This window comes from Myxine glutinosa, chromosome 3 (genome assembly GCF_964187855.1).
Source record: "Myxine glutinosa chromosome 3, kmMyxGlut1.1, whole genome shotgun sequence".
NCBI lineage: Eukaryota > Metazoa > Chordata > Myxini > Myxiniformes > Myxinidae > Myxine > Myxine glutinosa.
Window position 1 is genome coordinate 28368520 of NC_136263.1, and position 15136 is coordinate 28383655.

Here is a 15136-nt window from a genome sequence, read left to right on the forward strand (position 1 = left end):
TGTATTATTGTCCCCATGACGAGGGGTGGGGTTATGTTAATGAGTTAGGGATTAATGCTAAATTCCCTGTATGTAAAGCACCTCTGTACTTTTCCTCTTGTTCCTTATGACACTACACACACACTAACAGGAAGGAATTGGCATGCAACAGCATTAAATAAAAACCGGGATAGGTCATTGAACAATACCGCTGGCGCTACCAGCCGCCATGTCGTAACACCATATAGGCATGTTTGTGAGGCCACGCCCTGAAGAGCAGTGATTGGTTAGGGTACCATAGAGCGATGAGATGGGACTCGCTGATAAGGGCATGGCGCGACGTCGTTGGATGACGTAATAGCCCTGGGTACAAAAGACTTGGGTCCCGACATGATAAGGGCATGGCGCGACGTTTTCCCGACATTTTCCCTTGGGTCCCGACATTTTCCCCCTCTCTGGACTGCCCTCCATTACGAGCAGTTGTATATCCCTCTCGGTTCCTGGTGTTCGTGGAAGGCGGACGCAGTCGCGCATTTTCTCCTCTTGGGTCCTGGCTTTAGTGACAAACAGGCATTTTCGCATTTACTCTCCTGATCGGGACATTCAACACCAGCGGTCGTAGTTCGTATGCCCTGGCTACTTCGAGAAGCGGACGACGAGGACGAGCGTGGCTGGAGTGAACGAACAGCGCACTAAGGCCTGGTTCCACGCACGAACTGCGCTCCAAGACATGTTTTCCCACGCAAGGACGTGGAGGCTGTGACGATTCCCAACGGGGTTCAACTTCAAGAGCCGCTCAGAGCTGAGTACAAGCAAATCCACACGCATTATTTTCCATTTATTTTTCCCCTTGTGTTGTATACGAGTCCATATGGAGGGTCACTCGATTAGGATTTTAGTTCGACCGCGCGTTTCTTGTTCCTGGAATTATTTTTATTAAACCATTATTGTTGCATTTTAATTCCTCGCCCTGTCCCGTTTATCTGTCGGTGATTCAGAAAACCACCCGTGCCGCGTACGCCATGCAGGTAAGTCTCGTCACTCCCCATTACTCCTTGCGCGTATGAAGAAGGTCTGCCATTTCATTGAACGCCTTGGAGTGTAAAGCTCGATAGGCTATTTGTCCCCAGGGGTGTTAACCCCGGGAACGCGACAATATATATATATATATATCTTTATTATTATTATATTATTGTTATCTATATATTATTATTTCTTATTTTGTGTATGTGAGTGAGTGAGTGAGTGGGTGAGGGTGTGTGTTTTTGCATGAATGAATTTTTGCATGAGTGTGTGTGTTTTTGTATGTTGAGTGGTGTAGGTTGTAAGGGTAGGTGGTTGGTTGGTGTTGTGTGTGTATGTGTGTAGATGTGTGTATTGTTGGTGAGTGGTGAAGGGTATAAAGGTGGGTGTTTGAGTGTTCCACCATGTTTGTTTGGTGCTGTGGATTCTGGATGTGGAGGTATTGCTGTTGTAGTCTGCGTTGGCACTGGCTGGGGGTGGGGGTATGTACGCATCCAGGTGTAGTTGCTGCATGTGGATGTGTATGTGCCCCTGCTGGCCCACCTTAGCTGACCGTATCGAGGTTGAAGGGCCGAAACGGGATGATGCTGAGGACCTCGACTGAGGACCCGGTCAGTGCGGCATACTTGTGACCAGGTGTGTTTTGAACTTATATATATATATATATATATATATATATATATATATATATATATATATATATATATATATATATATATATATATATATATATATATATATATATATATATATATATATATATATATAAAGTATAATATATAATATATATATATATATATATATATATATATATATATATATATATATATATATATATATATATAGTATATATATATATATATATAGTATATATATATATAGTATATATATATATATATATATATAGTATATATATATATAGTATATATATATATATATATATAGTATATATATATATAGTATATATATATAGTATATATATATATATATATACACACACACACACACACACACACACACACACACACACACACACACACACACACACACACACACACACACACACACACACACACACACTCGCTTGGCTGTCGTTGCTGAGGTATGGGCTTATTTTAGCTGAGGATAATGACTGTACCTGAGTTGTTGTGTTGTCATGATTTACACCAATCATAATACAAACAATTATTTTGCACAAATTTATTTGTAGTGTTTGTGATATTACATTTTATAAGCAATTTAGGTTGAAGATTTAAGTTGGAATTTTTTTTTTTTTTTTCTAAATTAAAACCCCTCAGCACATACATAGGGGATGGGTAGGTGCAGACTGGAAGTTTGGGACGATTACACCTCACCACCACATAATTTAAAACACCTCACCACCACATAATTTAAAACACCTCACCACCACATAATTTAAAACACCTCACAACCACGTTATTAAAGACACTTCACCGCCATGGAAACAAAAGTTTGAGGGAATAGTTCAGTCACAACACAGACACCGTGCAGATTTGTAGATTATAAAGAGCTATGACTTTACCTGAGTTGCTGTTTTGTCATGGTTTACACCAATCATAATACAAACAATGATTTTTCACAAATGTATTTTTGTAAAATACGTGATATTACATTTCATAAATAATTGAAGTTGATGAAATAAAATTTTAAAAAACAATGTTTAAAAAATATATATTTTTCAAAAAATTTCGAAAAACAAATACCCTTAGGATATACCCACGGGAGTGATAGGTGCATACCAGAAGTTTGGTACGATTTCACAAAAGTTTGAGGGAGTAGTTCAGTGACAACACAGGACAGGACAGACACTGCACAGTCATACAGTGCATTCTGAAAGTATTCAGACCCCTTCACGTTTTTCACATTTTGTTATGTTGCAGCCTTATGCTGAAATCGTTTAAATTCATTTTTCCCTCATCAATCTACACCCAATACCCCATGATGACAAAGAGAAAACAGGATTTTAGAAAGTTTTGCAAATTTATTAAAAAGAAAACACTGAAATATCACATTTACATAAGTATTCATACCCTTTGCTATGACACTTGAAATTTAGCTCAGGTGCCTCCCATTTCTCTTGATTATCTTGGAGATGTTTCTACACCTTGATTGGAGTCCACCTGTGGTAAATTCAATTGATTGGACATGCTTTGGAAAGGCACACACCTGTCTATATAAGGTCTGACAGCTGACAATGCATATCAGAGCAAAAACCAAGCCATGAGGTCGAAGGAACTGTCTGCAGGGCTCAGATACAGGATTGTGTCGAGGCACAGATCTGGGGAAGCCTACCAAAAATCTCTGCTGCATTGAAAGTTCACAAGAACACCGTGGCCTCCATAATTCTTAAATGGAAGAAGTTTAGAACAACTAGGACTCTTCCTCGAGCTGGCCGCCCGGCCAAACTAAGCAATCGGGGGAGAAGGGCCTTGGTAAGAGAGGTGATCAAGAACCGGATGGTCACTCTGGCTGAGCTCCAGAGATCCTGTGTGGAGATGGGAGAAACTTCCAGAAGGACAACCATCACTGCAACACTCCACCGATCTGGGCTTTAGGGCTGATTTCATCAGACCACAGAATCTTGTTTCTCACAGTCTGAGAGTCCTTTAGGTGCTTTTTTACAAACTCCAAGCGGACTTTCATGTGTCTTTCACTGAGGAGAGGCTTCCGTCTGGCCACTCTGCCATAAAGCCCAGATCGGTGGAGTCATGCCACATATTTTCGATTGGATACTGAGCTAACCCGAACCCACTGATGTAGAAACTTTCGATTGGGCAGGGCTCTGACTGGGCCACTCAACATTTCTCTTTTTGTTCCTTAGTGTTACGTGCTCCTCCCCTACCCCCTGGTCTCGGTATACCCCCGGATCCCGGGAGGAGCCACGGCAGAAAAGAAATATATTACTCCGTGTCAAAATCAAGATCGAAACCACACCAATGGTTATCAACAAAAAGAATATGTTGGAACCCATCTGTGGATCGGTCCCATCGGCCGATGGGTCTGACCCGTTTGCGGATCCGCAGATGGGTCGCCCATCGGCCGATGGGCGACCCATCTGTGGATGCACGAGAAATGACAATGCAGACCCATCGGCCGATGGGTCTGCGCCATCTGCGGATGTGTTGTTCACCTTGAAGGAATGTGTATGCATCAATGGTGGATGAGTATGTTTATTTGAACCTAAAAATAAGCAATTGATGTCATAAATGTTTATAAAGCAGTCCGTGACATGTGGTTTGTCGATAACCGTTTGTCGATAAGATAAAAATAAGATAATGTCGCTCCATTTAAAAACGCTGGTCTACTTCGCTGGTGGCACTGGCAGACTCAGCTCTCCATTGTTTATATAGCAATTCCTGGCATGCCTTAATCACCCCAAAGCTAAAGATGAAGGTGTGGCTTCGTAATCGGGGCATTGTCAATTATATAAACACAATAACGCATTATGTGATTCTATGAGGCCCTCAGTGTTTATGTAAAACGTCTTGTGTCTGGCGTGTGAATAGACATGGTATAAATATGGCCTGGGTCACGTTTTCAATCATTCCCATCATTGCATTCAACATGGATACAATACGACAACGTCAAGTTTGTGATGAACTTGAACAAGATGTGAACAAGATGTGAACAACACATCCGCAGATGGCGCAGACCCATCGGCCGATGGGTCTGCATTGTCATTTCTCGTGCATCCACAGATGGGTCGCCCATCGGCCGATGGGCGACCCATCTGCGGATCCGCAAACGGGTCAGACCCATCGGCCGATGGGACCGATCCACAGATGGGTTCCAACAAATATATTAAAAATCACACAGGAATAATGATACAACCATGATAGCCAGCCACCATACAATCAATTTCTTAGGATGGTACCATCTGTTAAAGTAATCGAACTCACTGTTCCCAGTACATGGAAAGAACCTCCTCAATGTCTCTATCACCTTCAAGGCGAAGTTGATTCGCTCCGGCGATCGTTGGAACAATGTCCGATCAAGAGCAATCGAGGCGTAGACGGTCGAAGCGACACAGAAGTCACGTGGTCCAACACCCAGGAAACTCACGGTAGAATGGAAAATCTCCAAAGATGCGCCAGCGTGCACGTTTGCCGTTCAATCAGCGAATCGCCGTGTACTCCTCGAATGCCGCTTTATTGCACCGCCGTCCCCGGCAAACCACCGGAGGATAAGCCCAGCCGACGCGACAAAAACCTTTTCCGATGAAGGCAGCGCGCGGGGCAAATTGGCGGACGGCTCTCACTCGAGCCGGAGCTTCTAGGCAAGGATTCTCCGGAATCTCAATGCCGATACCCGACTACGCAGGGTCCACAATACTCCGGCGATATCACCAATCGCATGATATTCTTTTCACGGACTCAAAGTTCCCTCGACGCCGTTCGCTCGACCACGCTCGCAACGGTGCTTCAAGACACGTTTCTTCTCCGACCTTTTCCTCACGACCTCCTCTTCCTCGCTCCTTTTCTTCCGGGTCACGATCCGATTTCCTGTCTCATTTTTACCAAGAGCACTTTTAACCTTTTAACCACAATAACCATTTCCCTTAAACAACAATAACCATAATACTTAGAACCCACAATAATAATAATAACAGCAATAATAATAATAAGTGCCGAATCCGTAACACTTCCCCCCCTCATGAAAGAAAGTTTGAACACAGCGAAAACTTTCTTTGCAGGCAAACTCTTTAAACAAACAAAAGTAAACTCACAACCCAAATCATCAATTCCCGTGGGCAACAACAATCAATATCTCCCAAAAATAAAGCAACAAACTTCGAACCACCCACAGAGATTTCCCACGTTAATTGACTCTGGACAAAGCGTCAGCCATGACATTGTCCCTGCCCTTTACATGTTCAATTTCCAAGTTGAACCCCTGCAAAGCCAAACTCCATCTCATCAACCTCTGATTTTTACTTTTACAGACTTGGCATTTAATATGGAATATTTTTTTGTGGGGGTGAACTTACTTTTCAAGATGACTTAGAACCAAAAGTTCATTGGAATTATGTTGAAATTATTCTAGATTTTGTTCATGTGACCTTTAAAAGAAACAAAAACCACATTTGACATTTCGAAACAAATAAATTGATCCTTGAAAGTGATGTAAACTGACATCGAACTCAATTCATGGACAGGACTGTGTTAAACTTCTGTACGTTTTCCATAAGTATCTCTTTATTTTGCACATTAGCCAAATTTTTGTTAACAAAAACAAAGATTAAATTACGACTGGGATTACGGACAGTAAAATTACAGTTCAGTACTTCGTGTAACCCCCACGAGCATTCAGGAGAGCACGTACACGTTGAGGCATGCTGTTCACGAGATTTGCCAAGGTTTGGACAGGAATCGCTTGCCATGCAGTGACAATAGCCTGCTGCAATTCACGCACAGAGGTCGGCTGCTGGTCCAAGTGGTCGATTTGACACGTTAATTCTGCCCACAAGTTCTCTATCGGATTCATATCCGGGGACATGGCAGGCCACTCCATATGCTCTACACCACGGTCAGCAAGAAAGTGTTGGATCATGCGAGCACGATGAGGCCGTGCATTGTCATCTTGGAAGACAACGTTTCCTCGAAAGGCTGCACGAGCAAATGGAAGCAATGTTTCTTCCAGAATGGCCCTGTACTTGAACTGGTTCAGGTTTCCATTCAGAACAACCAGGTCAGTTTTTCCCCCTGCATGAAAAGCAGGCCAAGCGGTCACCCCACCACCTCCAGCTTGGACTCTTGGCACTATACAATCTTTGTTGTCGGCTTCATGCACTTGTCTGTGCACTCGGACACGGCCATCTTGACGATAGACCAGAAATCTAGACTCGTCACTGAAGATCACGTGATTCCAGTGTCCTGGCTGCCATTGACGGTGCTCTCTGGCCCACTGCAATCGGCGCTGGCGGTGTTGTCTGGTCAGGTGTGGCTTTCTCAGGGGATGCCTGGCACGATAGCCTGCTTGAACCAGTCGTTGGTTGACCAGCCTTCTGGATACAGGCACATTTGTCAGTTGCTGCCACTCAGCCCTAAGCCGATTAGCTGAATTGGTACGGCCATTGCGGACAAACCGGTGCAGCTGGCGATCATCCCTCCTTGTGGTTCTGCGGGGACGTCTTGGCCTCGGTATTGGAGTAGGGACACCCCTCTGAGCATTTCGTTTCAGGATCTTTGACACCTGACCTTGAGGGATGCCATACTGCCGAGCAATAGCACGGTCTTTCATGCCGTAATTTCGTAAAGCCACCACTCCATGACAAACAGCATTGTCGAGTTGACGGACCATCTCCAGAGGAAGTGGCAATAACATTTGGAGACGTGCAGCAGTTGTTTTCCACTAATACAGAACGCAACAACCCTTGTATACCCGACTGTGAAGCCAATCATCAAATGCACCTGTCCGTACATTTTGCCACGCCACCTGTGATATAATCCTGTTGTTGACTTCTTGCTGCGACAGACAATCAGTGACATGGTTCTTTTAACAAATAAATCACCAAAGTGTAAAAGAAACTCACCAGATTGATAGACTGAGTTAAGAAAGTAAACCCAAGTCAAGGAAAAAAAAAATTCCATATTAAATGCCAAGTCTGTAGTTTCTTTTGAATGAAGGTTAAGGGGTTGATCAAAAATCCAGAGTCAAGCAAATCGATAACACTTTTTCCGGGAGGCCGAGCTGAGGGCCAGGTTCCATGGTGGTTGGGTGGTGAGGCCTGGACATATTCACTACATGGACGCCTTTAGGAACGTGGAGTTCACGGTTAATCCGTGTAGGGAAGTTCACTACATGGACGCCTTTAGGAACGTGGCGTTCACGGTTAATCCGTGTCGGGAAGTTCACTACATGGACGCCTTTAGGAACGTGGCGTTCACGGTTAATCCGTGTAGGAGTCTTGGTTCGGCTGCTCTGCAGCATTCAGTGCTTCAACTCTTTCTAACTTTCCTAACAATCACGGTTGGACCACTTGTCACGGTAGTCACATGAATAGCGGTCTCCTTCTCAGCCACTGCTCGGCTAATCCTTCCTTCGGGAGCTACCATAACTCTGGAAACCTCCATAATAATATCGATTGCGGCCACCACCACTACTCCGTGGTCCTCCTCTGTAGCCCCCTCGCCGCCTATGGCCTGCCTTCTCTACGGCTATGGTCCGACCCTCCAAATCCTTACCATTCCAATTCTTCTCTGCCTCTTTGGCGTCCTTTGTGCTTTCAAACGTGACAAAGCCAAACCCTCTTGACTGGTGCGTTTCCCTGTCTTTTGCCAACCGCACTTCTAAAAGCGGTCCATATTTGCTAAAGACAGAGGTCAGAACTTCTTCCTTTGTTTTGAAGTTCAGTCCACCTACAAATAACTTGCTACATTTGTCGCCATCCCTAACTGGTGTGGTGTTATTGTCCCTGCTGGGCTTTTTAACAACCATCGGGTTACCATAAACTTGACCACCGGCCAAATCATTCCCGATAACAACAGATACTCCCTCTACAGGAAGAGTGGCTTGTAAACCTACGGTGACCGGTCCTGACACCAAATTGGACTCCAAATGGATGGCATGAAGTGGAGCTCTAACACAGCCACCACTCCCCTGTAAACGAACACTATCACCAGTTGCCGTCTCCTCTGACAATGGCAAGATGCCTTCCAGCATTAAAGATTGATGTGCTCCTGTGTCCCTCAACACCCAAACAGGTCTCCGGTTGGTCGGGTCTCCACCCAGTGACACCAACCCCTCTGAAATAAATGGTTGGTAACCCTTTTGAGGGCGATTTCTCACATTGGCCATTGCATTCGGAGTTGTACTAGACGAACTCTGCTCCTGATTTTCCTTTCCCAGAGCATAACAGTGGGACATCAAGTGTCCAGGTTTATGGCAAAAAGCACAAGTACGCCTGGAGGAGAACCTCGTGGTTTGTCTCGAGCCCCCCGGGGAATAAGTCTGCCTTGGAACTGCTGTCTTCGGATTTCTAGAAGTCGTGGTATCAGAGTGGTCCTCATTTTCATATCGAGGCCGCCCCCATGAATTTTCGTTCTCCGCCCCTGATGTACCATAGCTCCCCTGGCTAGGTCTAGGCGAGAAGTTCGGTTTGTGGAACCCCATCCTGTGTGTTAAGGCATAGTCATCTGCCATGGTTGCTGCCTCATACAGCTTTGGTACTTTCCTTTCCTCCAGATGTACTTGAATGTCCTCGTGGACACACTGTTGGAATTCCTCCACCAGGATCAATTGTCGCAATAGTTCGAAGTCTTTCCCAACCCCTTTTGAATCACACCACCTATCAAACATGGTTTCTTTCATTATGGAAAACTCCACATGGGTCTCACTCTCCCTCTTCCTGGCATGCCGGAATTTTTGCCGGTAAGCTTCCGGGACCAATTCATAGGCTTTGAGAATGTTTTTCTTCAATACCTCATAATCTGCACATTGGTCAATCGGTAAAGCCGAATAAATATCTTGAGCTTTACCCACCAGAACACTTTGCACTAATATGGTCCGGGACTCCTCAGGCCAGTTTAGCAGTTGAGCCACTGTCTGCATCTCTGCCTTCCTCATATTAGTTCGGACCTCCAAGCTAAAATGTTTGGCCAATTTCAAGAGGTCCGATTTTACTAACGCTCTGAACTGTGCTTCACTAGGGGGTCACTGCAAACTTCTCTGCGTCAAACTCCATGGTGACTATTATTAACACCTGTTAACTTTCACACAAGAAATGTAAAAAAAAAAAATATATATATATATATATATATATATATATATATTGGTTTTTTGGGGGGTTTTTATTTTTTTTTAATTTTTTGGGAATGTTGGAAAAAGTTCCAAATTTGGGAATTCTGGGAATGTTAGGAAATTCTTTCCCAGACTAAATTTAGGGGATTTTTAGATCCCGGACGCAGACCCAATTTCGAACCCACGAGTCAATTGGATGAGCCCCCAATTTCTGTTACGTGCTCCTCCCCGACCCCCTGGTCTTGGTATACCCCCGAACCCCGGGAGGAGCCACGGAAGAAAAGAAATATATTACTCCGTGTCAAAATCAAGATCGAAACCACACCAATGATTATCAACAAAAAGAATATATTAAAAATCACACAGGAATAATGATACAACCATGATAGCCAGCCACCGTACAATCAATATCTTAGGATGGTACCATCTGTTAAAGTAATCGAACTCACTGTTCCCAGTACATGGAAAGAACCTCCTCAATGTCTCTATAACCTTCAAGGTGAAGTTGATTCGCTCCGGCGATCGTTGGAACAATGTCCGATCAAGGGCAATCGAGGCGTAGACGGTCGAAGCGACACAGAAGTCACGTGGTCCAACACCCAGGAAACTCACGGTAGAATGGAAAATCTCCAAAGATGCGCCAGCGTGCACGTTTGCCGTTCAATCAGCGAATCGCCGTGTACTCCTCGAATGCCGCTTTATTGCACCGCCGTCCCCGGTAAACCACCGGAGGATAAGCCCAGCCGACGCGACAAAAACCTTTTCCGATGAAGGCAGCGCGCGGTGCGAAATGGCGGACGGCTCTCACTCGAGCCGGAGCTTCTAGGCAAGGATTCTCCGGAATCTCAATGCCGATACCCGACTACGCAGGCTCCATAATACTCCGGCGATATCACCAATCGCACGAGATTCTTTTCACGGACTCAAAGTTCCCTCGACGCCGTTCGCTCGACCACGCTCGCAACGGAGCTTCAAGACACGTTTCTTCTCCGACCTCCTCTTCCTCGCTCCTTTTCTTCCGGGTCACGATCCAATTTCCTGTCTCATTTTTACCATGAGCGCTTTTAACCTTTTAACCACAATAACCATTTCCCTTAAACAACAATAACCATAATACTTAGAACCCACAACAATAATAATAACAGCAATAATAATTATAAGTGCCGAATCCGTAACACTTCGCTTTGACTGTGTGCTTCGGGTAATTGTCATGCTGAAAGGTGAACTTCCGTCCCAATTTCAGCTTTCTTGCAGAGCGCAGCAGGTTTTACTCTAGGATTTTCTGTATTTTGTTCCATCCATTTTCACTTCTATCCTGACAAGTGCCCCAAGCCTTGCTGATGAGAAACATCCCCATAACATGATGCTGCCACCTCCATGCTTCACAGTAGGGATGGTGTTCCTTGGGTGATGTGCTGTGTTTGATTTGTGCCAAACATAACAGTTTGTATTTAGGCCAAAAATTCTAACTTGGTTTTGTCAGACCGCAAAATGTTTTGCCACATGGCTTCAGAATATCCGGAGTGTTTTTTTGCATACCTCAAATGGGACTTAAGGTGGGTTTTTTTGAGTAATGGCTTCCTTCTTGGAACCCTACCATACAGGCTTGACTTGTGGAGTGTTTGGGATATTGTTGTAAAAAGTAGTTTCTGTCTGTCTGTCCATCTTTGGAATCGGCCACACCGGTAGTAGCCCAATCACATTGCATACCGTTGAAATCTTCTTGGCAAAAGGAGATGCAAGAAAACATTTTCAAACCTACAGCGTGCCTCGTCTACGCATGCGGAGGCAAACACCTGCGCATGGGAAGACTGGGCACACTGTAGGTTTGTGAATGTTTTTTGCACCTCCATTTGCCAAGAGGATTCCAACGGTATGCAATATGATTGGGTTACTACCGGTGGGGCCATTTTATTTGATGGACAGCAGATAGAAAATACAACTTCATATTATGTATACACACATTGGTGGTGTTTATGTATTATAACATATAATATGTATAATAACACCAACTTATCACAGTTAACAGTGTACTGTATATTATAACATACCACCAATGTAGAACCTCAGACACACCACCAATGTAGAACTATTTAGAACACACCGCTGAAGTAGAAATTTTTAGAACACACCACCAATGTGGAACCATAGACACACAACCAATGAAGACCTTTTTAGAACACACCACCAATGTGGAACCATAGACACACAACCAATGAAGACCTTTTTAGAACACACCACCAATGTGGAACCATAGACACACAACCAATGTAGACCTTTTTAGAACACACCAACGACGTAGACACATCGAGAACACACCACCAATAGAGTTAACTTTTAGAACACACCACTGATGTAGTTAGCTTTTAGGACACACCGCCAATGTAGAAACTTTTAGAACACCCCACCGATGTAGAACCTTTTTATTTAGACCACTCCACCAATGTATAACTTTTAGGAACACACCACCAAAGTAGAATTTTTTAGAACACGCCACCGATGTAGAAACTTTTAGAACACAACACTGATGTAGAAACTTTTAGAACACAACACTGATGCAGAACTTTTTAGAACACACCATCAACGTAGAAAGTTTTGGAACACAACACTGATGCAGAACCTTTCAGAACACAACACTGATGTAGAAACTTTTAGAACACAACACTGATGTATAAACGTTAAGAACACACCATCAACATAGAGAGTTTTAGAACACAACACTGATGGAGAACCTTTTCGAACACAACATATAACCTTTTAGAACACAACACTGATGTAGAACCTTTTTGAACACACCATCAACGTAGAAAGTTTTAGAACACAACACTGATGTAGAAACTTTTAGAACACAACACTGATGTAGAAACTTTTATAACACAACACTGATGTAGAAACTTTTAGAACACAACACTGATGTAGAAACTTTTCGAACAACACTGATGCAGAACTTTTTAGAACCCAACCCTGATGCAGAACTTTTTAGAACACAACACTGATGCAGAACCTTTTAGAACATAACACTGATGCAGAAACTTTTAGAACATACTATCAACGTAGAAAGCTTTAGAACACAACACTGATGTAGAAACTTTTAGAACATACCATCAACGTAGAAAGCTTTAGAACACAACACTGATGTAGAAACTTTTAGAACATACCATCAACGTAGAAAGCTTTAGAACACAACACTGATGTAGAAACTTTTAGAACATACCATCAACGTAGAAAGCTTTAGAACACAACACTGATGTAGAAACTTTTAGAACATACCATCAACGTAGAAAGCTTTAGAACACAACACTGATGTAGAAACTTTTAGAACATACCATGAACGTAGAAAGCTTTAGAACTGTATATTATAATTGTATGTTCTAAAGTGTAGAGTTAGGTCTACACTGATGTAGAAACTTTTAGAACACCCCACTGATGTAGAAACTTTTAGAACACCCCACTGATGTAGAAACTTTTAGAACACCCCACTGATGTAGAAACTTTTAAAAACACAACACTGATGTAGAAACTTTTTAAAACACAACACTGATACAGAACTTTTTAGAACACCCCACTGATGTAGAAACTTTTAAAAACACAACACTGATGCAGAACCTTTTAGAACACAACACTGATGCAGAACCTTTTAGAACACACCACTGATGTGGGAAATGAAATAATTTGAGTTGTTATTTCCATGTACATCTTTTTTTTCTTTCTCTTTTTTTAACAAATTTGGTGTCAAAAGAATATGCACAGTTTTGATATGTAACAACGACAAGTTTTAAGTAAAAAGCAAAAGTTGCACTTGTATATGTGTGGACGCCCAGGTGAATCCTTACCGGCGCTCGTGCAGAAAGCGAAGCAAAGTCCGAGGATGTTGAGTGCATCGATCCGCATGTCTTCCCCTGTGAGCGAGTCGAGCGAAGTGCGCGACGCGTCACCCCTGGCTCTCCCACAACGCCCTCCCGGACACGTGCGTCAAACGCGTGGATGTCGCCGCCTCACTCGCTCACTTGACTACTTGCTGGTGCAATGGCATTCCCGCCTTTGTTCGAGACTTCCAACCTGTGGATTTCAAGATGAACGCAAAGCCACCGACTCGCTGACTCAACCGGCCTGAGAGACGCAATGAATCTCCATCGAGAGACCTCGTGGCCAAATGTTTGTGACGTTTACCGAGAACGTTCATGTGTCGGGCAACTATGTGATGATGGTCCTTGGAATGGTCGGTGGCAAACATGGTGATTAATGCATTATGCGTACAATGAATATGAGCAATAACCAGCACAGGAAAGGGCAGTTCCGTTTCCAGGCAGGACATCTATAACTGCATCTCGGACCTGGACCTGTCTGCACCCTCTACATCTACACCGAAGGATAATTACATTGGCAAAACATGTCGAATTGAAGGAGCATATGATTGGTTGAATAATCTGGAAAGAAATACTCGAGGTAAGAAATGTGCACGAAATTCGTTACCCGTACATGTCCAGGTTTAGGGTTAGGGTTGTTAGGGTTAGGGTTAGGGTTAAGGTTAGGGTTAGGGTTGTTAGGGTAAAACCGTCCCCCACGAAGCTCTGTCCATGCGAAGCGACCCCCCTCTCTCTAATCAGACATTAAAGTGGCGCCTGCGAATTGCCTCCGCGTCGCCCGTCTCGCACAGGGGTGCTGGGACGGCCCGGCGGGTCCTGGGGACGGTCAGGGAGCGGACAAACAGCGGAAGCGAGTTAGCGCGGGTGCGGTGTCAAGCTGCTAGGAATGCGAGGCGATAGGAGGAACTCTCAGATGCCAGTTGGGCCGCGGACGCTGCCCAAGCTCAGAGCTGCTGCCCACGGCGCGGCAAACTTTTGCTGACTACGGGACTTCTTTTGAACTGTATCTTGTTGGAAAGTTATGTCAAACAGCTGCGACGTCCCGTCTGTATAATCATCTCCCTTCTGTGTACATTCGAAGTGCGGTTTCTTAACTTTACCTTCTGAGCGCCCCGAGTTTCTCCAACTTCAATAGCATCCGCAGGTAATTGGAACGATGAAGCATACGAGTCTTGGACTACTGTGTGTCTCACTTTGGGCAAAGAGAGCTTGTCGATTGGTATAAAGATGCTGGACTCGGATTCTGGAGACTGTGCGTTCAAATGCAACTGAAGGAACAACTACAAGGAATTTGCATTTTAATCTTCAGGAAATCTACATACTCTCAGGAGAAATGCCACGTCACTATTACATTAGATTGTCGGAGGGAAAATGGACTGTGGGTAAACACCCAGCTGGCTCATTAATAATATCTAGGGTGGCAATACCTTCAGCTCGGGGTTATCTACCTGCCCTACCTATAGCTGGTCTACATCTGATGCTAGTCCACTCATTGTGGTCGTCACACT

The 15136-nt window shown here is 44.0% G+C and overlaps 1 protein-coding gene across 3 annotated transcripts in view; it reads right to left on the reverse strand.

Annotated features, from left to right (window-relative positions):
- LOC137423720 (disintegrin and metalloproteinase domain-containing protein 12) overlaps nucleotides 1-14028 on the reverse strand; it is a 205245-nt gene extending 191217 nt beyond the window's left edge. For 2 of the 3 annotated variants that reach the window (XR_013622792.1, XM_068111166.2), the window contains exon 1: nucleotides 13596-14026. Coding sequence is in view for 2 of the 3 variants with exons in the window: in XM_068111166.2 (XP_067967267.2) it covers nucleotides 13596-13653 (58 nt within the window). In the remaining variant the exon portion in view is untranslated. Of the gene's footprint in view, nucleotides 1-13595 lie in introns of all 3 variants that reach the window. The other variant, XM_068111167.2, reaches the window with a different exon arrangement.
- Nucleotides 14029-15136: the final 1108 nt, after the last annotated feature.